The sequence below is a fragment of the Macrobrachium nipponense genome, chromosome 23 (genome assembly GCF_015104395.2).
Source record: "Macrobrachium nipponense isolate FS-2020 chromosome 23, ASM1510439v2, whole genome shotgun sequence".
Classification (NCBI taxonomy): domain Eukaryota; kingdom Metazoa; phylum Arthropoda; class Malacostraca; order Decapoda; family Palaemonidae; genus Macrobrachium; species Macrobrachium nipponense.
The window spans coordinates 40,451,414-40,476,283 of NC_061090.1; the positions used below are offsets into that span (position 1 = coordinate 40,451,414).

At 35.8% G+C, this 24,870-nt stretch overlaps 1 protein-coding gene across 1 annotated transcript in view; it reads right to left on the reverse strand.

Annotated features, from left to right (window-relative positions):
- Positions 1–24,870, reverse strand: part of LOC135200250 (uncharacterized) — a 68,809-nt gene that overhangs the window by 7,095 nt on the left and 36,844 nt on the right. Inside the window, exons 10-16 of the mRNA XM_064228722.1 lie at positions 13,034–13,143; positions 9,640–9,856; positions 2,744–2,902; positions 2,177–2,311; positions 1,203–1,866; positions 715–860; positions 266–413 (exon numbers count right to left, since the gene is read on the reverse strand). Of these exons, the coding sequence (XP_064084792.1) occupies positions 266–413; positions 715–860; positions 1,203–1,866; positions 2,177–2,311; positions 2,744–2,902; positions 9,640–9,856; positions 13,034–13,143 (1,579 nt within the window). The remainder of the gene's footprint in view (positions 1–265; positions 414–714; positions 861–1,202; positions 1,867–2,176; positions 2,312–2,743; positions 2,903–9,639; positions 9,857–13,033; positions 13,144–24,870) is intronic.

Consider the following 24,870-nt stretch of genomic DNA (forward strand, 5'->3'; position numbering starts at 1 on the left):
ATACTATCTAAATGATCTTGTCAATTCGAGAATAGAACTTAAGGAAAATTAATGACTTAATTTTTCCTTCCTCCTGGCTTTCATACACTACCTACAGGCCAACATTTCCTTTCCACGTTCTTCTCTTACCATCATTTTAAAACTCTTGAGAGAGAGAGAGAGAGAGAGAGAGAGAGAGAGAGAGAGAGAGAGAGAGAGAGAGAGAGAGAGAGAGAGAGAGAGAGAGACATAAACTGACCTAATATCATCAGCACTTTTTACTTACACTTTTCCTTAACTGCTCCAGCGTTCACATGCTTGTTTCTTGATAACACAGTCTGGTAGTGGTTCCATATAGAAACAACTTGATCCAAAGGTACAGTCACACAATTACTGATGCATCCTCTACATCCTAGCCAACGGTACATACAAACCTTAAAACAAAACAAAAATTGATAGCAGGATTTCAGTGGATCCAATGAGAGACCTAAGCTGAATCATGAATTTTTATAATACTGATTTTGTCTAAGCTATTTCTAAAATTAGACAACGGTATCTACAGTATAAACTGTATACATCATCATTTGTAATAATTCTAATCCTATACCTTTACTTCTGAACTACATAAAATATCACTTCTAAATATACGTTTTACATCAATGGTAAAATATTATCATCATTTGCTTTGTGAACCTCAAAACATAAAAAGCTCTTAACTAGGTATAAATTCCATACCTTATAAAGAGTGTAAATTACAATGACGAATGGCTGCATGATGAAAACTGAGCAACATAAAGACACATAAATTATATGAACCCACAGAGCACCATAGTCAGCAGGCATCCCAGGTCCTCGCACAAAGAGAAACATACAACATAGAGCTGAAAAAAAAAGATTAAGATCTTAATTTTCAAAAAGTAAAAGTAAATTTTAGAGAACATTAATTCAATCATATAAACAGAGTAGTACTTACAAGTACACAACCTTGAACAGAATCAGGTTCTACTTCACCCGTTATTATTATATGATTACTGTATTTTAACATATAACTAAAATATATACTACCATAAAAAAAAGCAAAATCATGATATCTGTTTTACAATTATAGGATACTATAATAAAATGCGCTAGATTTCACTGCTTATTACAAGTGAATAATGTAGTATAGTACAGGCCAGAATTATGGACTCAAAAAGAAAAAAGGAAAGGCATAATTCACTCACCGAAAAACACACAGCAGACGACCCATCCAATGCACTGTGAGAAGATAAAAGTGATATTGGATTTCAAACTGAATTCTTCAGTGATATCTTCCTCACCCTCCTCCTCCTCTTCCTCTTTGTGAGTCCAGCCTTCTTCATCTGAATACTGACCTCTCTTTTTATACTGAACTCTTTTTGGTTTCTTGAAGAAGGCAAAAAAATTACCCAATGTTCTGCTTAGTTCTGAGAAGAACTGATAAGTTGCTAATGGAGAGCATTTTTTGGCATCGGTGTCTTCAGAATTGTTGTTAATTCCGTTAACAGGCAGGCATTCTCCAACACCAGCCACCTGAGGCAGCTCACCTGTTACAGAGGGTTCTGAAGTCTCAGTAATGCCCACGTGGCTTGTACTTGCACTAGGAATACGCTTGCTCAAAATGCTGTCAGTTGTGCGACGACGAAGGGTAGGGTGTAGTACAGAATTATGACAGTTTAACATTTCAACAGAATGGGCCCAGTCGGTTAGGTGAGACCAAAGGGGATCATTTGGATCAAAAAGCTCACAATTGTCATCTTCATCGCTGTTGTCTGCAATGCTGTCTTGGTCCAAAGAACTTTCTAGTGAGGCTTCCACTACAGGTCTAATTGTATCAAGCACAATTTTGTTGTTGTATTCCTTTTCCTCCTTAAATTGAAATAATAAACATGTGTGAGTTTTTTTCTAAATCTCAAATCTGACTTTATATATTACAGAATAGCTAATGAAAATACTGTAGTGAACAAATCCTAATTCCTGAATTGGGTATTGTATACAACATTTATTATCATGATTTAAGGAATAAAATGTTTTCTCCAATTCAATGAATGATTTATGCATAATCATTATATTATCTTTACGCACTTTGACCAAATAACTGAGTAAGGCAATAATAGAAGATAGGTATTACAAAATTATACAAATAACTAAATTCTCACTGGCGGAATTCAATACTTACCAGTCTATTACTCATCTTAAAAATCATTTCTAACAGCCACTGAATGGGCAGCAGAAGAGTAGCAATCATAAAACCAAAAAATAATGATTCTATGTGCATGTCAGGAACCATCATTGTGTGCTCATTATTGATCATCTGCAAAAAACAAAATACACTATACAGTATACTAATCAGACCCATTGCAAAAATAATAATTGTGTAGACCTATTTCCAGTTAAATAATACATATACTCAATACACACAGTATCTGATTAACATAATGTCCTTATTAATTTAAAACCATGTTCCACATTACTTTCACGACTTAACAGTACTCGACTACTGTATACTGAAAAATAATTACAGTAAGGTGAATATTCTGTAGCTGTTACTTTATTAGTATACACACAATAAAAAATCTACTGCAATAGTAAAGTAAGATATATTAACTGCTAAAACTTATGGATTACATTCAGCAGGCATATAAGTTTATTTGCAGAAAATTTTACACATATAAAATGTTTGCAGAATCATTCAAAATCATCTGCATAAAAGTGAGTCCAGTAGAATACATGAATATCGCCTCACCTGAACAACTGCTAGTGATATTGTGCCCAAACATACGCAGACTATTAGACATATAGTCAAGCGTTGAAGTCGGAAAAATTTTGCTGTATTTGACGTTGTCAGGAGAGATGACCATAACATATGTTCACTAGCATACTGGGGCAAGAAATGCTCAAAATCCTGAAAATTGAGAAAATATGGCTTACTGGAGCCCTGTTACAAAAGTTCAGGCATAATTCTGCAAAATACCATCACTGCATATAATTGCATTGCCATGAAAAGTTTATTTCAAATGTAATGATGCTATGGTGCATCTGCAGTCATTCACAAATAACATGAAGGTGACTGAAAATTACCTCTACAACTGTAATCATAAGCTTTAAACCTATTTTAAGCTTTTAACAAAAGTTATAATAATAATAATAATAATAATAATAATAATAATAATAATAATAATAATAATAATAATAATAATAATCATACTATAATGGGCGTAATGTCTGTCTGTCTGTCATTCAATCACGGCCAAACAGCTGATCAGATGGGCATGAAACTTGGCAGGGTTATGGTGGGGACCCCTAAGATGGTTTGTAATGGGGTTTTATCCAACATACCCCTCTCCTTTGTAGGGAGTGGGGGTGAGAAGGGATTCCCTGAAACGGAGCTGTTTCTGGCCGTGAAACGAGGCTGGTTATTCCCGTAGACTTAGTTACTTTACGATTTTTCATACATAATTTCTGTACAACTTCCCAGAGAAAGTCGCGAATATTTTAGCTCGGACACAATAGAAGATGAAAATTATCATCAATATTTGCAAGATTTTTTGAATAACTTAAATCCATCGGGACTGCCGGTGCACACAATAACGTTGAAGAAGTACTGCCCGGTAATGTTGCTTCGGAATTTCGATCCTGCCAATGAACATTGCAACGGGACGAGGTACACCGTTATGGAGCTAAACTCCCATGTCATCAAAGCAGTGATAGCAATGGGCCCTCACACTGGCAAACGTCTGTTCATCCCCCGGATTCCCCTGATGCCTTCGGATAACCAGTTTCCGTTCCAGTTACAGCGCAGGCAGTTTCCCATCAACCTAGCCTTCTCATTCACTGCAAACAAGTCGCAGGGCCAGACTTTGGATCGTGTTGGTGTGTTTCTACCGTCACCCATGTTCACACATGGCCAACTGTATGTGGCGATGAGCAGAGCAACTGACTATGCAAACTTGAAATTAAGTTGTGGACAAACTGATAATATTGTGTACAAAGAGGTTCTGTAGTAGGTATGTATAAAAATCGCCCTTATTTTAATATTGCTGAACAAATAGTACATATAAATTTTTCACTTCTGCACACGTATTTTATCACCCATTGTAGATGGGTAAGTTTGCTAGTAATATATGTTCCGGGACATCTGCAGATAAGACATTGATATTGGAACGCTTCTGGGGGTCTCCTGCGGTGTGTGTGTGTGTGTGTGTGTGTGTGTGTGTGTGTGTGTGTGTGTGTGTGTCCCACATTAACAAGTCCTGAGTTATTTTATTCTTGTAATGTACAACAAACTCTATGCTTTTTCTTTCCTCATTGGGAGTGACATTTTCCATTACAATCTTCTTAATGGCGTCCTCCTCCTTCCGGTACTTCGAGTGCATAAAGGCCTTGTAGTATAAAGGTGTCTTTTTCTTCTTCAGGTACGTCTTCATTATTATACCACTTCTCAAGAGCTTTCTTGATCTCATGGTTAATGAGCTTAATAGAGTGCCCATTGTTTACGAGTACTTGGGAAGCTCTAGTCCTTGATGCATGTCCTGCCAAGTGGAGCACTGGGACAGGGCCCATCATATGTAAGCCCTGACTGTGGTGAACGGCAAATTTCTAAATTAGCTTTCTTCATGAAAATTGAAGTCCTGAGGCCGTCTTCTGTCTTCGAGACGAGTACATCATGAAAGAGGGAGTCTGTGGTCGGCGTTATAGTCTATTGTATAATTCAGCATGCTGCAGTACTGGAACGTGCGACAAAGCGCCTCAACCTCATCCTTGGTGTCTGTTTAAATGAAGATGTCGTTGATATAGAGGACATATTTCCAAGGGTGCTGGATCCAGGCGAAGACTTGTTCCTCGACAGTGCCCATGTAGAAATTGGTGAATAGGACTCCTAATGGGGATCCCTGTACATATGTCCTCGGTGGGTGGAGAAGGGGGGACCCTTTGCACAGGTGTCCAAACGGCTTGCAGTGATGATTCTGGGATTTTGAGGGGAGGGGTCGATTTATCCTTATAGACTCGGTCAAGGAAAAGATCTATAGTTTTGTCAATCGAGACATTGGTAAAATGAGATTCCACATCGAGGGAAGCAATAGAGCCAGTGCCAGGGAAATCCTTGATCTTCTCTAAGAACTCGGCAGATGATCGAAGACTATAGCTACACAGGATGTAGGGGGGTCAGAATATGTTTGCTTGTTTGTTTGTATGGTGGTTTTACGTTGCATGGAACCAGTGGTTATTCAGCAATGAGACCAACGGCTTTACGTGACTTCCGAACCACATCGAGAGTGAACTTCTATCACCAGAAATACACATCTCTCACTCCTCACAGGAATGGCCGAGAATCGAACCCGCGACCACTGAGGTGAGAAGCAAACACCAAACCAACCCCCCCACTGAAGCGCTGTAGGGTCAGAATATGGTTTAGGCGTTTTGCCATGACGTATGTAGGTGTGGGCTTCTTGCTGATGATCGGGTGGAGGGAGTTGCCCTCTTTATGATTCTTTATGTTACCACATAGGTAACCTAATCAGCATTGGCAGCAGAAATGATATTGTTGGCATCATCAGTTGGGTTGCACGAGAGCTGTTAGAACTTGAGGAGTCTGAGAGGATATCATCTAGTTTCCTGTGATATTTGTAGGTCTTCATGAGGACAATGGCAGCGGTCTTCTCTGCCTGCTGGATGATGAAGACCTCTTTCTCCTTCAACTCCTTGGGCGCCTTCTTCATTTCACGTGTGCATATACTGCTCCTGTAAGTGCCCCGCTCACTGAAGACCTCAGCAAGTAGGAGGGGCAGGAGGGTGTCGGAGGTCCTGATGGTGCAGCAGTTCTCTAACTTCTGTATGGAATCAGGCAGGAGCTCTACCTTAACGCCCTTCTCGTGGTGCCTCAGTTTAGATATAAAGTGGCAATTAAGCCCTAATCTAAGCAGAGTATCTTGTTTGGGGGATGGCGTGAAGTCCTTGAGGTTGTTAAAGCCTTATGTGGGTTGCAGGACTCACAGTTTGCCTCCGTTGAGAGCGATAAGATTCTTTATGGCGCCCTTCATAAGGCGCTTGAAGTCACCCTCTTGGAGGACATCTAACCAGGATTAGATGTCTTTCTTTAAGTATGCCCTTGGGTGGGTGGGCTGATCGGTTGGGTTTATCGTCGTTTCCTTGGCTGTCACATTCAGGGCTGTCATCTGGAGGGCACCAGGGGGGACCGCCACAGGGTCCCGGTCTGCCTGGCTACTGCCGTTGTTGTGTTTTAATAGCCAGTTTGAGTGCAGAAGAAAAGTCAGTAACAAGAATAGAAAAACTTCTAAACAAAATAAACGTGGCTGAAATAGCCATTATTTTCAATAAAACCTGCATTAATGAAGGTCTTCTTCCAGCAACTAATAACAATAATGTCTAAAACACTTGGAAGGTTTTCAGTTTACAACAGAAGAAGTAAGATTATTCATTTTGGCTGCTTGCATATGACTGCAAATAGGCAACGCAGGCTTGGCTTGCTTATTCCTTTAAATTTTAGATGCTACTGTAACTAAATCAATATTTGCAACTTTTTATGATTTGAATATCTTGCTTGTTGAAATGATTTTTCGTTAGACAATAGTTATATATTTGAAACAAATTTCCTTTCTAACATGAGATACATGAAATAATAAAAAATATTAAGAAGAATAGAGTAATATTATAATTTACCACTACAAATGACAGTTTTGATATCTGAGCATTACAAAGGCAAGTAGAAAGGGAAAAGTAGACAAATGTAATGTCCGTCACTCGAATTTCATAGGGGTTAAGGGCACCAGCTCACAACAAAAACGACTACCCATTCCTAAAGCCCTCAAACTGTACAGTGTTTTGTTGATCATGAAGTTTACCGAATTTGAACCACTACACTTGACTGCACTGAAAAACTATGAAAAACGATCCTTAATACCAGAAAACACAACTTGCATGTGCAAGAATATCATAAAGTTGACAGGCCAGTGTATAAATTAGACTTGAAATAAAAAATGTACGCTGCACATAATGGAATATACTACAGTTACACCAAAACCATAGATTTGTTTTACCCTATAAAGGTTTGGTAACAAAATACAGGGAGTTTATCATTTATTTTTATAATGGTATCCAGTGTCCGTAAACATTTTATTTTGTAGTTATTTTTTATTCCACTTCAAGAATGACCCCTCAACTTTTGTTGTACTTTGTGGTAGAGCAGTTATCTTCAACATGAAAGCTGATATTTCTCATAGAATTCCAAATTCCTTGCTTGCAAAATTCAACTGCTGCTGAAATGATGTAGCCTCATTCTTTACAATCAACTAATGACTGACGTGTTGCAACGTGATTAAGGCTGGACCTTTGCAGCATTTTGCAGAATGCAAATTGTATCAATTTCCGCATCAAGAAAGTAAAGCTTCCTCTTCCGTGAGGTTTCATATAGGTCGTTAAAAGGCAGATTGTTCAGCAGTTAACTATAAAATTCATATTCAGATGTAATCCCTCAGTCATTCTTTAATTCTCTAAACGAGGTTAACCGATTTGAGTTAACTCGTTTACCAATTCTTGCAATAGAAGCAAATTCACAAACTATGTGTTTGGACATTACAGGTCTTCTCAGATACCTTTGGGTTGATGAGGATATGATCCTTCTTCAGTATCCATTGTAAATACCAAGGCGCATCAGTGCCATCACAAACTGAACCACCAGCTGACCTTATAACATTTGGATTGCACTTGGTATCTGTTAGTTGAACCTACAACAATTGCCAATTCAGAGATAACATTCTACAAAATTTAATCATCAATTGTTTATGATTTAGCCTAAAGCCATATTTTTTAAAACATGGTATTGAAAAAAAATTCCTGCTTTTCCCTATGAAATTATCATTTTCCCAATAATTTTCCTTACCCCCTACGGGTGTAAGAATTCCCAACTATACAGCAACACTGACTGATGAAGGTGAGTGAGGGAGCTGGAATAAAGATACTGATTTGTATATATGTTATAGGGTCAAGGGAATTATTATGAGAATGCGTTAGGATATTAAGACTTAGAAAAGACACGATTAATAAGAAAAGGGAGAATAGGAAAAGAAGGACTAAATAATGACTTTAAGGCGGGATAACGAAATATAAGAAAGAACCTTTCTCACTCAAGCTTGACATTCAGACACCCAGGAAATTCTAAGCGTCAGAACATGGTTTATATCTCCCGAAGACCTATGTCACCTACACTACAGAAGATTAATTGGCGCTATGGCTCTCCTGACATCTTGTGACACGTTCGAACGCCGAGAATTAATGTGGGGTTAGACCATCTCGAGGGCCTTCTGCTTAATATTACTGAGGGTAACTCAACGCTTCTTTGTTCAAAAGGAGGAATTTGTAAAAATCTTAGCTCCACCCTTTCCAAGGATAGGCCTATGGTTTTAACCAATTAATTCAACGGTGCCAGCCTACAAGGATGTCCTACGAGGTCTATATAGCCAATGGATACGATGACACACCCCCTACAGGTGCTGGGCACGGACAAGGAGGCGTTTTTTAAATGAGAACCCTACCAATTACTACATAAAAGATGACAGGAAGGCTTTTTGAAGAAAGGGCAGTAGCCACTCAGACATCAGAGTTCTTTCAGAAGAGGCCACACCCAGAGTCAAAATCAAGAACCTAAAGGCGGTGCCTAGAAGATCACATCTAAATAAAGAGCCTGGACAATGGGAGAGAGGCAGAGAAGAAGGTAGAGAATGTGAGAGAAGTAGAGTGGGGGAGAAATGTGAGAAGGGGGATGAGGTGCAAAGCGTGGGGGTGGAGTCAATTACAGCATATAGACAGTGTGAAGTGACAATACTGAACTCATGTAAAATTCCCCTAGTGCATGCGAAGCAAACTAATTATATAATTATATCTCATTGTCAACACCAATTCCAGTTGGCCCGCTCTCGCCGATTGGCTACCTTAGATCTATCTGTATCCAGTTCCCCCTACAGATACAGTGATGTGTTTTCATGGTTAATCAGACTGAAATGTATAAGCATTTTATGCAGTTACGTATTACTGGTCTACTTTAGTTTTCTTTACAATGCAAACATAAGCAAGTCATGTGCTGTAAACCTCCATAAAATTATTCCATTTAATTTCTGACGAAAATTCGGAAAGTAACCAATGTACGATCCCGAACCCTGCGAAATTCTAGGGCACCTTTCATGCAAATACTCTAAAATAAATCATGGCTTGGATATGCAGAATACTCTGCATGCGATAAGCAAATCAAATTGTACAATATGTAAACTATATTGTGCATGAAAATGTTTATAAGTAAATCAGCTGATAACCATCTGAAAGCTTATGAAGATAAAAAAGCAAAACGAATTCACAGACAATCAGGATAATGTAACTTCGTGCTAAACTCACTGTCATTCATTTCTATCTAATATCAGAAGAAAATACATGTAAGACATTTGAAACTTGTTTGATTTCTTACCACTCAAGTTTAAAATTTGGATTTTTATTTTACATGTTTCTAAAGGGATGATTTGCTCATTAAGTACTTACATATTCAGGTCAATCACAAAAATGAAGAACACTTTCTAAATGAAAATTCCACGATAAACCATGTGAACATGAATGATGAATATTAAAATGCCTTACCTGAGAAAACGTTGTTGGACTCTCTAGCGTAATTTCTCGTTCCACTTTGGCATCATCAGCGCAGACAGACAACCACCGATAGCAAGGATAAGCATACCTTGCTCCCATCACCAGATCAGCGACACTTGTTTCACAGACATACCAGCCTGAATCATTTCCACCGCTGTTGTCATGCCAAACCTGAACTTTTAAAATATCACCCAAGTTTTCGGCAGTCCTAAAAAGAAAAAGTAAAAATACAGAAAAACGAGCACTAAAAAAGTAAAAGGAAACAAAAAATAAGGGCATGAATTTGGGGGAAGCAAGTTTCCAGTATATGCAACCAGAGACAATGGATCATGGTATAGTAAGCCCTTGTTTGCTCACACTACCGGCTATATATATATATATATATATATATATAGATATATATATATCTATATAGAAAAAAGAAAAAATATATTATTATATATATATATATATATATATATATATAGATATAGTATGAATAAAGTATATATGATATAAGATATATATATAAAGATAATATATTAGAAATATAAATAATATACTGTGCATATCCAAAATGTGGTCATAGATATAGTGACTAAACTACACAAAGGTCTGCTACATCTCGGCAACCATACCATTGGCTCACACACAATAAACTATGGCATTTCAAAAGATTCAGATAAAAAACTAAGACAAACCTATACTATGTATATATTTGATGTATTTAATAATAATAAATGATAGAGCAGCTTCCCTTGATCTTATATCCAAAATATTTTTTTACATTCACACTTTATCTTTTGAATGAAAGATCTTTACAAGTCCAAAATCACCGATACTATACATAATGCTGTTGGGCAGAAAACAGGAATGTTGGTTTACTCAATCAAATCGCCTCACCTAATACTATACTGTGTAATGTCATCTCTTATTCTTTTGGTGTCTCGTTTTTCACACAAAATATTCTTAAAGCACCAATGTTCAGGCGTCTTACGACCTAACACTAAAAAGAAAGAGTACGTACTTGCCTATTAAATTACATAATGGATTTTATCAGTAGGTAATTTCTTCTTCTTACTAGATGTTTTGCTTACTGTTTGTTAAGGACATAACTTTACTCACCTGTCTTTTTAACTACGTAGCTGACTAATATTAATTTCCTCAGGTATTAACAGACATAAAAAATAAGAAAGTTCTAAAGCATATTGTTTAATAACATGAGTAAGAAAAACTTCGTTCAAACTAACGATACATACACAAGTATAAGAAAACATACAAATTTAGTTTGTACTGCGGTGTTAAGGCGAAGTGTTGATGTTTGAAGCCTTTCTTCCCCACGGCTGGTATGGCACACAACCTCACCCTATAGATGATCTCTTGCTTCTATTTTTTTCTTTGCTTCTACTTCTCAGCAAAGAAAATGTCACCTCCTCTTAGTAGGAAGGTTTTTTGCTGTTGCCGCCTTCTGGTCTTCATTATTGGCGGGTGATTAGTCATGTCATTCGGAACTGTCTGGGTTCCGGTGGGAGGTTAAAGGTTATTTCAAAAGTTTCATCATAAAGTGACGAATGCATTTATTTAATTGCCGACAATACGATAAACACTTCGCTTGTCTGGGTTATTACAACAAACACTTCTGTTGCTCACGCTACTCTTTCTCTCTCTCCCTCTCTCTTTTATTATTCTTTTTTTTCTCTCTCACTCTCTCTCTGTCTATCCATCTGTCTATCAGTGGATCCCTCTCTCTCTCTCTTTTCATATCTACTTCATTTTCTTTAACTAACATTACATACTAAGCGTTAGTAACAAACCATTATTGTGTCTTCATTTTGATTATTATCTATACTTAAACTTATACTCTTACTCAGTATTTCTAAATCTTTTTTATTTCATACATCTAAGGACGAACCTTTGTCTTGCTCGCATTACATGTGTGTTTCAGTCATTTTAGTCTTTCAAGACTTTAACAGGATTTTATACATTTTTATTGTTTTTTATAAAATCTACATGACTGTTAAACAATGCCATCTTTGTTAACGATAACCTAACTTGAACAATTCTCAGCGAACATGCTTCCTGTCTATTGCACTAGATATAACACCACCGAATTGTACATTTGGCAGTGGTCATTCTTGGGTATGCTCTTACACAGGTTTATGTACATTTTTGGTTTTTCCTACTTTACAGTCTGGTGATGAAATTAAAACAAGCAAAAGTCTTTTGAAGCCAAAATATACTATGCAATATTCAGGAAACACGATAAATCAACTAAAATATCAATTGTTACTTCATCTGATGAAAACAAATTCAGAGGATAATTAATAATCTGCCAGTACTACGAAAAGACAATAAATTGCATTATATATTATCAGGCAACATATCTCAGCAAGGTGTTTTGACTGAGTAAACAAATATTCCTATAATTTCTGAGTTTTCCAGCAGATGACAATACTGCACTGTATCAGTCAGTTTGGCTTGTCAGGACCAGTTCATTCAACACCCAAAGAAGAAACACGAAATTATCTATATTCAGAGATGATACCTCCAAAGTAAGATAAAGGGAAGCTGGTTAGACATATTGTATTAATTATATCACATATTCAAGAATTATCATGGTTAATTAGATTTATGTAAGCACACAAAATATCCAGTGAGATGCAAATAAATAAAATTATACATGTTTTCTTTTTATAACAAGTGCATATTAGATACAGAAAAGGAAACCAACACTTAATAGGGAAAATTCTACCATGTACTGTCACGATGGCCTACAATTCTAGACTTTAATTTCGTGTTAAAATCACTATAATTGTACACAAGAAATCCAAACATATTATGAATAGTTCTGGAGCAACTTGTTTGCCTAGCTGAGAAGTAGTAGTATTGTATTTTGTGCTCCCAGCCAGGCCATTCAAACTTTCATCAGCACAGTGTATTTACAAGATTTGTCTCTTAGTGCAATTACATACATGCACCCATTTGCACTATTGAAGATGCAGTCTTTGGCATAGTACAAATACAGGAAGCGCATATAAGTGATGGAATAATGTATATAGTACATTGTTCATAATAGAAACTGCTAACTTGAAACGTGCTTCTGTTAATTCTAAAGTCAAATTCTAAAAAACATCGAATTCCTGAACAGTTTACCAAAAATGGCAAAGAGAAACCAAACGCTCGATATAATTAGAAATGGCCAGTCTCTGATATTACAGCAAAAGACACCATGGGGCAGAGTCACTTAGTAAATGAGGACTTTATGTAATGAAATTTATGTGAGTTATCTTATAAGCAATTTTTCTTCCTATAGAATTCTTATAACTGATGTTACTGAAAATCTAGAATGAAATGACTATATGGTAAAGTGTAATGCTATAAATGGACTTATCCAATGTACACTTACGTTAGGATGAAAGTGCATAGAGATCCTCTGCTGAAAAGCTGGCCAGTTTGGCTGGATTGTAATTCCCTAGTCTCACTCATTCCATGTGTTCCATGAATGATGGCATAGACCTGTAAAAAATGAACTATTCAATATCTTATAACTGTAAAAGTATAATTTTCCATACAGCATGCCCTAATTTGCAACACAATAATTACAAGATACTTCAAATGGAAAATGTTTGTTTCCCAGTTTAACAACCAAGTGACGAAGATATTTGGGCATTTATGCTTCTTGGTCACTGTATTGGTGCTTGAAAGGCCTCTAGCAGTAGACTGATAAAAGGTAATATAACTTAGTTAATTATTTTCATTAACTTGTTAGTTGGCTCCAGTGACATGAAAGAAAGCAAAGGATACTGATGAAAATTAAAGCACCAAAGGAATACTATACTGAATCATTTGCACATTGGCTGATGAGAAAGGCAAGAATTAACCTGGTCAAAACACTTTCAAAGCTACGCATGTCTACTTTGTTATGTGCGAATGCCTCTGATTGGCTTTATCACACATCAGTTGTAGTTGGACATGCAAAGAAAACATGTGCTCTGCATAGGTTGATTGAAAATTTCACAGTGATCTTGCATTATTTGGCAATGGCTTGATTCAGCTTCAAGATCATTTCCAATTAGTTCTATAACCACTGTTGTAAGAGGTTATTTGTCATCAGACATAGGACTTTGGGAGTTTGTAGGTATCTGGGGAAGGATTTGCTTCTCATGGACAATGTGCCAGTACATCCTACTACGACCCAGCTGGTCGATGATGAAGGTCATATTAGGGGTCATGTCTTTTGCCCCCTAATACGACTACATTTATTTAACCAGTGGATAAAGGCATTAATGTTGCAACCAAATTGCTATACTGGAAGAAGTTCCTGGAGGGAGGAGGGTAATGGTGTCGTTGAGGATGAGCAGGACAAGGAGCAAGGCTTGGATACACAGAGGGAATGGACATCACTGTACAGACCTTGAAGCATGCCTGGAATGGACATCACTGTACAGACCCTGAAGCATGCTTGGAATGGACATCACTGTACAGACCTTGAAGCATGCCTGGAATGGACATCACGTACAGACCCTGAAGCATGCTTGGAATGGATATCACGGTACAGGCCCTGAAACACGCTTGGGATGGACATTATTGTACAGACCTTGAAGGATGCCTGGAATGGACATCACTGTACAGACCCTGAAGCATGCTTGGAATGGATATCACAGTACAGGCCCTGAAACACGCTTGGGATGGACATCACTGTACAGACCTTAATGCGTGCCTGGAATGGACATCATTGTACAAACCTGAAGCACGCTTGGGATGGACATCACTGTACAGACCCTGAAGCACGCTTTGAATGCACATCACTGTGCAGACCCTGAAGCACGCTTTGAATGCACATCACTGTGCAGCCCCTGAAGCACGCTTGAAACTTATTCTGAATGGCAAAGGGCATGATGAACTTCTAAGGCTATGAAGTTGAATACTTTCGTGCCCAACTTGCCTAGGGTGGTAACGATGTTTCCCAAGGATGATGTCCGGGAATGGTTGGACGACTCCAGTGCCAATCCTGGCTTCCAATTTTTGACCAACAATGACACAGCTGTTGGAGTTGCTGCTGGTGAAGACCACGACAATGAGGATGACGACGACAAAGTCAAACCTACATCATAACCAGTACCTTTGTATAAACACTTGAGGGCAGTTTTTTAAATGTTTACCAAAATTATGGAGAATGCTACAATTGATTGTTACACCTTCCCCGGGGAGTTGAAGTTTGCTGAAGGCATTTGAGAAATGCCATGGACATGATTGCAAAGCAGAATCATTGTTCCTATAATCAAATTACTCTCATCAGCCTCTTCAAACCCCTAACCCTCCCTACACAAAGGAAGATCACCATCCACTTTATTAGTAATTCGGTCATTCAGCTGAGTACCACAGGCGAGCACTTTAGCACCATTTGTTAACATGAGTTTTGTTTAGCCAGGAATCTGACATACCTCTACACATAGGTCCTCTAAGCACTTCAACGCCTTTTCAACCACTTCATGACTTCGAGGGGGTCATAGTTTTTAAAAATCCAGCCATGTGTGCAGTTTTGGCACTGCACAAATGTCACTGAGAATGAAAGGTTGTTTTCATTTTCCAATTGCATTTTTTGCGTGGAAAAACAAGAGGAAAAAATGCATTTTGCCCATGTTATATTGTAATGTACTGTACGTAAAATATACCTATTGTATTGCATGTGGGGTAAGAGAGAGAAAATGTTTTGCTTCTTACTTGCTTTTAATTTAATTTTGTGTAGACTTTAGTGTATTTTTATGACACAAAATAGGAAATAAAGTGGAAACATTGATTCACTAAAATAAAGTACATCATATTAACGTACAGTACCATATCTACAATACCCACCATATTGTGTGTTGATGTTCTGAATACACAAATAGTATTTTCATATCTTGTCACATATATGGGCAAAAAAGATAGTGCCTTGTGGTTAAACATCCATTTTTCAGTTTTAGTATGTTGGATGTTGTTTATAGCTATATTCAATGTAAACAGTAATTCTGAAAGAAAAGGTAGGGAACGAAGTTGCTAAATTACACATGTAGAATATTTTTCACTATATCTGGAAATTTGCCTATCTGGCAGAGTCTTAGACCTATTAGTACAAATATGTGGGAGAACACTGATAAATAATGTATATATATATATATATATATTATATATATATATCATATCTATATATATATATATATATAATATATATATATATATACAGTGGTACCTCGAGATACAAAATTAATCCGTTCCGAGACGGCCTTCGTATTATGAGTTTTTCGTATCTTGGAACACATTTTACATGTAAAATGGCTAATCCGTTCCAAGCCCTCCAAAAACACCCCAGTAAATTATATTTCCATGCCTAAAACACATGTTCTAGGGTTACGACGGAAGAAATATGTCTCCAAAAAGGCAAAATACTGTACATACTTGAGTAATATTCAACTGCATGTAATGTTCAACCCCATTTTTACTGCATATATTAGGACTTTAGCATATGTCCCCTAGCAATAAGCCTAGCCTATGTTAGCGGTTGCTACTGTAGCCTAGTCTATGATTCTGACATCTAAACCTAAGAGCTAAAAGCTTAGAATATGCCAATAAAATGTATAAATAATCAGTATGTACTCATTTCAAATAATTATTAATTAATCATTAACTATAATACATACACAAACTAAGAAAAAACAAACTTTCCAATCGATTGTTTACATTCTTACAAGTATCAAACGAGCGCCAAGCAATCATTTTTCCTAGCACACAGTAAGCCATAAATTGTCATTAGTATCTCTCTTCAACTAATGAAACCACCAAACAGTATAATAACCATTCATTTCTATTCTTTATTCTATCTTTACCTAATGGAGATACCGAGTTACTGACAGCTGTAATGAAACATACGTAATACGTAACGTAATGATAAAACAGAAGAAGAATTCTAAAAAATACCTGTTTGTTGGCAGACTGATTTATTTTATATTTTCTGATATCTAATTCACAATGTTTTTATTAAATGTATTGCATGTACTCATTTCAAATAATTATTAAGTAACCATTAACTATAATACACATTGCATGTACTCATTTCAAATAATTATTAAGTAACCATTAACTATAATACACAAACAAAAAAAAAAAGCTTCCAAACGTCTGTTTACATCCAGCATTTACTAGTATCGAACGATCGCCAAGCAATCACTTTTACACAGTAAGCCATAAATTTTCATTATCTCTCTTCAACTACTGAAACTACCAAACAGTATGATAACCATTCATTTCTATTCTTTATTCTATCTTTACCTAATGTTTTTTTTTATTAAATGTATTGCATGAGTAAGTCTTTCAATTTACAGCAACCTTTTACCAATAGACTACTTAAAGCACAAGGGGTACATGCTGACCAATAGGAGAGCAGGACCTTATGGGGTGACTAGCATCAGGAACCAATGGGAGAGCGGGAGGATGGTGGCGAGTTTACTCAGTTGGCGGCGCGGGAGTTTTAAAATAGTTCTCGGTGGTCCGGGCGAATCTCGGGACTTTACAGCAACAACCTTTCGTATCTTGAAAACTTTTCATATGTAGAGCAGTAAAATTTTTCGCATTGGCTTTCATATCTCGAGTTTTTCGTAACTAGAGCCTTTCGTATCTCGAGGTACTACTGTATATATATATATATACATATATATATATATATATATATATATATATATATATATATATATATATATATATATATATATATATATATATATTATATATATATATATATATATATATATTATATATATATATATATATATATATATATAATATATATATATATATATATATATATATATATATATATATATATATATATATATATATATATATATATATATATATATATATATATATATACTTCGTGATCAAGGTATTCATATATATATATATATATATATATATATATATATATATATATATATATATATATATATATATATATATATATATATATATATATATATATATATACTTCGTGATCAAGGTATTCATATATATATATATATATATATATATATATATATATATATATATATATATATATATTACATATACATATACATATATATATATATATATATATATATATATATATATATATATATACACGAATTTACCTTAATTTTTAAACTTGTATGTAAGCAAGCTTGTGCTCTACAGGAATCCAAACCGCTTGACTAATCTAGATAAAATTTTGCACGCAACCCTCCTTGGACCCAAGGAAGCGCATATGTTCCAAACCTGTAGCCATCTCCCCGCCCTTCTGGGATATCTTTTTGGACAGGTGTGAAACATGGATCATGAGGAAGGTAATGTTCGTACACTTTCGTATCAATGCTTTTCTTTTCGGTGATTAATAATTCATTGCTTTAAATGAACATGTTAATCAGGACAACACCACATGTTGCTTCTTTTTCTATATCCTTAAAACAAAAAGTTATTAAAAATAACACCAATTTTTTAAAGGTATACAGGAAAACCACGAAATTTTATTATATATCCACCTTTACTCTAGCCATGCTAAACAAATTAAGGTTTCAACCCTTTCCAGTATGTATCTTGGAGCTCTTAGAATTTGTAGTGCTGAATTTTTGGAGGATGAGTTTAAAGCTATTGATAAAAATAGGAGATTCATCACGTTATCTTCCATATTTTTTTGGAATTTAGTAAAAATAAAGCAAGAAAGACATATTACAATCCAACCAGTACTAACAAAGAACTTAATACTATTCTCTGTGTACCATTTCATCCTAATTTCATTCCTACTGTACCCATTTTAAAAATCATTGATAATAACTTAGTACTTGAATATATATAATAATATTTTGAGAAATAAACTAATTAAGAATAGCCCGTATAATTCAAGCAATATTGTATAGAGTATTCCTTGTAAAGAATGTAAAAATTTATGTAGGGCATACATCCAAAGATCTAAAGGAGAGAAGTTCACAGCATAAAAATGCTATATCAAGGGGCTTAATGAATAATGTCATTGCGGAGCATTGGCTTAAGACAGGCCATGCTATTAGCCGAGATAATTCCTCGATAATCTGCTGGGTCAAAGATTACTGCAAAAGGAATCTCCTAGAATCTGTTTTTATTGAAGCCACATCAACAAGGAATTTAAATCTCCATGCTGGAGTGTCCCTTGATCTTCTCTCCTTGTCTCTTTTGCTTAAAGAATACCCCACCCAGATTAACCTGTAACCCCAGCCCCCTTCCTGTTTTTGTATATAAAGGCCTTATTCAGTGTGAACTTAGATTGCAGAATATACTAAGAAAGTATTTGTTCCAAGTCCCTAGGCTTTCACATATATATATAATATATATATATATATATTATATATATATATATATATATATATATATAAATATTATCACATCACCCTGATTCACATAAATTATTCAAGCTACAAATGGCCTTTAATATTTAATTCGCTCTACCTCGGAATTAATATATTTTCAAATAAGTAAACTGAAGGGGAATTTTTTAGTTAATGATAATTTCGTCCCCTCGTGGGTTCGAACCACTGCCCAGTGGACAGAGAAGACATCAGGGCGTAAGTGACGTTATTGATTCGGCTAACAAGTGTAACTCGAATATATAATATATATAATATATATATATATATATATATATATAATATTATATATATATATATATATATATATATATATATATATATATATATATATATATATATATATATATATATAATGCTAGCATGACAACACATTCAAACATACAGATGGCTGGAAACAAAGTATATGCAGCTGACAGGCATTCTTGTAAACAAAATCGTACCCTCATTAGTGACATGTCAACTATTAAATATTCCATTCCGGTTGTCAGCTACATTCGTTATAATTTAAATGTTGTGCATATTTCTTTCGAAATTAATGGATCAGGTTTATGCATGCCTTGCCTGACTGATATTCAGTTTCTTAGAAATACTTTCTTTTACAAACCTAGACTTAATGATGTTTCTTTCCAGTGGATTGTTTGAATAACCTATCTTTTTGCTTCTGTCCAGTGAATTATGATTATTCTCACTATGCGTACAGGACTTCTACTGTTCATCTGTTCACTCCTTATAACTATTCTGTTTCTGTTTTACCTTTTCCAGAGTTTTTTTTATGTTTGATCAATATAAAAGTTATCATAAGGCTTACATTGAATTTTACATACATATCCATTGGTGTTGTCGAGAAAGTTCTTTCTAAGTCCACGTTTCATTGTTATATTCTTGCATAATAAATTAATGCCAAAATTCCTAGGATAGGGAATATCTTTTGAAATTATTCTTATACATGGCAATATAAGCAGTTTTTATTGTGTTATTTTCTCTTTTATTATCATAAAATTTAATTTTTGCTATTTTCAATGCATTGTCTAGCACGGAGTCAGAAAATTTAGATTTCTTGTCTATATTTCTAATCATAATTATTTCATCATCAATGTGTTCATGGCTACATATACCTAATGCCCTTAAAACAGTGATGTAAAAACTGATTTCTTAACTTTATTGCTATGATCAGAAGGATGTTACCAACCCTTTTTGGATACCTAATACTTAAAACTAGTCTAAATGCCGAGTGTACTTAAAACCCACTAATATTTCTGCCTAAGTTAATTCTTATTTTGGTCAGAGAAATAGAGTTTTTACAAACATATATCCATTATGTTTATGTAGCCCAGAATACATTAATGATGAAATAAAAATAATTAGGAAGGTAGGCAATGGCCGACAGTGGAATTCTTGTATATGTTAATGAAAACAGCTTTATAATCACATGGAAAATGGGAAAATTATAGTTTCTTCTAATAATTCACTAAAAAGAAGCATCACTGAGTCTAGCTTTAAAAAAGAAAGTTTCTCTATGAACATTAATATCAGTCAAGGAATGAATAAACTTGATCCATTAACTTCAAAAGAAATATGCAAAAAGTTTAACATTTTAAGGAAGGTAGCTGACATAAGGAAAAGGAAGCAGGCTGCCGTAAGATAACCGGTTTTGTAAGAGTTGAGTTGTCACTAATGAGCGCAGAATCACATACAAAACACTTGTCAGGTGCAAATACTTGCTTTCCAGCGGACTATGTTTGTATGCACAGTCTTGATAACACATAGTAGCTACCGAATAGTATAATAACCATTCACTTCTATTCTTTAATCTATCTTTAGCTAATGGAGATACTGACAGCTATAATGAAACATATAATGACATTATAACAGAGGAAGAGTTCTAGAAAAATTTGCTAGCTTCGATGATAGCAGTCTTTGATATCATTAAATAATTTTGTATTTTATGATATTTAATTCACAAATTTTTTTTTAAATGTATGGCATGACTAAGTTTTTCAATTTACAGTATTATTTTACCAAATGAATAAAATAATACACGATTCTTTGTAAATCGTAAATGAAGAAATAGCAGAAGAAATACAAATGGCGGCCGATACTTTGTTTACGTTCAGGAAATGTAGTTTGCACTTATTATAGCCTAGAACAGCCATAAGTGTAGGAACAGCATAAAAATAAGAAAAGATTCTCAGATACGCACTGTTACATTTATATTTATTGCCGTTATCATACAAATATAAAAGTTTGTTGACTTCTGTAGCAAGAAATGCTACTTTGTTCACATCGTTGTCAGGATATCTAAGAATATGGTAGGCTTAGCCTAGTCCCTAACGATGAAAGGATTCCCAATTCACAGGCATGTGCTCCACTGTTAGGCCAGAACAACAGTAGACTTACATGTTAAATATTTTTTGCCAATTATAAAACCATAAGGACAGGTTTCATAACCACTATTAAGGTTGGATATTTGCTAGAATTTTCTATTATTCAGGGGTGATTGAGAGGCCTACCTCTCTTACCATACTTTCTTATGTACTGACGTATGGAAGGTTTCGTGTATGTATGTTTGTTTGTATGGTGTTTTTACGTTGCATGGAACCAGTGGTTATTCAGCAACGGGACCAACGGTTCATGTAGGTATGAGGCACTTTCATATAGCTGACTGCATTTTCTGCAGGTGTCGCCTTTTCTTAGTTATTAGCGGCGCCTTTTCTTAGTTATCAGCAGCCTCTTCCGAAATGCCAGCATGAGCTGGTAACAAATAAAACTGAATTACCTTGGACTGAAGAGGTTAAGAAAAACAACTATTTTTGTATTTTAATTAGAAGAAGGCTATATACAGTTAAACCTTGGTTTTTGTAGGCGTCTCTTTTCGTACGTTTCAGTTTTCACAGACTTGTTTTTCTATAAAACTTTGTCTCGTTATTGTACGTTTCCTCAGTTTTCGTACACTTGGAGGCGCTCCATCCGGGGGCCAGCAATTCACTGGGCCCCATTTAAGTGCCCAAACAATGCATCCCATCTTCTCTCGTGACCATTCTGCTTTTGTGTTTGTTGTTTTTGTGCTTTTTTTTTTATTTGAGTGCAACTGCTACATAAGCCATCATTGGGCCAAAGAAAGTTCCAAGTGTAAAAACAGCAAGAAACACTATGGAATTTAAGAAAGAACTTGTAGCAGTGTTGGAGGAAGCTGCATGTCGATCTCAGTGAGAAAATGTCTACATGCATACATAATGTGCCTACTTCAAGGATTAAGGACATGTTTGCAAAGTGGAATGCTGTAGAAAAAATTGTGGAGAATTATCATCCCCACAAAGAAGTTGCAATCTGTGTTTCCAACATGTTTAATGACAATGCCGTGTTTAACTTGAGGAAAATTTCAAAGAAACACCAGAAACAAATGTTTTCGGACAGTACTGTTGTGTGACAGGGGTCCAGTAACTCTCAAACTGGTACTAGTGTCAATAAAATCGAAGAGGGGAAGTGGCTGTTGTGCTTTTCGGGTAAGTCATGTGTTCTGTCTTCAAGCAAATCAGAACTCCCTTGCCGCTACCTTGGTCCCAGCTTCCGGCCTACTGGTGGATGGTAGGACAGGACATACACTGATACTATCTGGGTTTGTAGTGCAGTTTTCTATAATTTCATCAGTAACACTTTTATAATTATCCCATCTACAGTTTGTATTTACCTGTAAAATTACTGCAGTTGCTTGTATTAATACCACTACCTTTGATCGCCTGTCCTGTTTTTTTGTGATATGTTTAAAAATGGTAACCTGCTTCCGTGATACTGCACCTGTCTCCTCAGGGTAGTTGTAGTATGACCATAATAGGTGGATTCGGAGGACTCACAATTTCCTCTGGGCACCGAAGTTTATATACTACATTTTGTTTTGGCTGCTTTCTCCTTCAGAGGCGCGGTGCTACTTTTCAACAATAAGGCTGCTGTTGTTTGGGTGACAGATTATCCTAAAAGATAACTTTTTGCCTACATTAACCAAATGCACACCTCTTTGGATTATTCCTTTGATGACTTGGGCCTGTAGCTGGTGCTGTAATTCATCATGTAATTGATGGTGATCTGCCTATCCTTCTCTTCTGGTCTCCTTGCCCTTTCATCCTTTGGGAATTTTTATTTTTTTTACAATTTTCATCCATATCTTCCGTGTCCATTATAGGGTAATAAATGGCTGATTCTGTAGAGTTCATTATGCATCTGGTGCCATGTTGAGCAACGAGTGAGTGCCCTGTTTATATACATAATGTTGACACACTGTCAGGGCACTCTCATCTTGCATCGAAGCACCTCCTTATTCCAAGAGGATTTGGTGTAGATGGTGGTACTGATCCCACTACCTTCTTTCTCAACTAACGTATCATTGAAGAGGGCTTCCTGGGGATCTTTCATTCAGGCACACGAAAGGTCTCTAAGGATATTTTCATTGACAGGCAGGTGTTTGGTAGCCTCTGTACAGTTTTTTTTAACACTATTACTAGTTTCGTTCACCGGGATATTGGTAAATAGGCTTTCAGCATCTAGAGATGCTACCTGTTCATTGGCATTAATGTTTTTTTTTTTTTTTTTTTTTAGCAAATGAATAAAATCCACCGATGATTTTAATGAAAGACTTGTAGGAATGTATTGGGACAGAAGTTCGTTTAAAATTTTACCTACTTTTCATGTAGGAGAGGCCATTTACACCATAAACGTCTTGGCAATTACCAATATTTCTGGATCTTGACTGCGCCATAGCAGACTCCCGATGGCTTTAGGGAATACGATATCACTCTGAGCAGCTTTGGCTAACATCACTAGTTGGTTAATGATCTTTTTAAGTTGGTCAGTTGGAGCTTTGTCTGGTTTTTTTCATTTTTCTGGTTCCCCAAGATGGCACCCATTCTTATCCTATTCACTCCTTTCCATCCACTACATGGACGCCTGTCTCCATTTCTAATGATAACTTTATCTTCCCGCAGTTGCTTGGCTATTTCCCGTAATTCTTTCGTCATAATATTGCTACGGAAGGGTTTCCTTTGGCAGCCAAGTTATCCAACAAGTTCATCAATCAGGATCGATATGAGGGGGATTTTATTTTCTTCCTGGAGGAGCAAGAGGCCGCCTATGAGGGCTTCTTCTGTTTCCAGTATTTTCTCTTCAGGCTTCGGGTCTCCTCATATAATGGCCACATATTCTAGGACTTTTTGTTAGTGGGTTGTAAGTTGTTTACTTGCAATCACAGGTTTATACACTGTGCTGATCGCTCAATAAATGATCCATAGCTTTTTTCATGTCCCGATCCTTTCATTCAGCATCCATTAGTGAAAATGGATGCCGAATGCAAGGAAATTATAAATAAAGAGTGAGAGACTGCATGTCAAACAAGTAAACACTGTTCAGAAATTCTCATGTGTTAAAAAGTATTTTTAATAACCTTACTTACAATACCTTTAACAGTGAAAATAATTACTCCCCATACAGGACAAATGTCTCATGATCTTCCTGAGTGCTACAAGGTATGCAACTGCTTCCGGTTACTGAAATTCCCATGTGTAAAAGACAATATTTGGCAAACTGTTAAACTAATCTTTCAGGATATAAACCTAGTTAAGCTGAATTTACTCCAAGTGTACTGGAACCATGTGCCAGACAGCCCTGCATATGCAATGTGGGCGCTCAAGTAGCACTTTAATTTTCCACTAAAACATCTGGTGCGCTAATTGCTTCTGTATATTCAAGTAAGCTCCAAAAGTTGAAGCAGATTTTGATATTTCACTCTCATGTCCGTCAAGAGTTAAACTTCCGATGGCAAAAACATTCGAATGGAAAA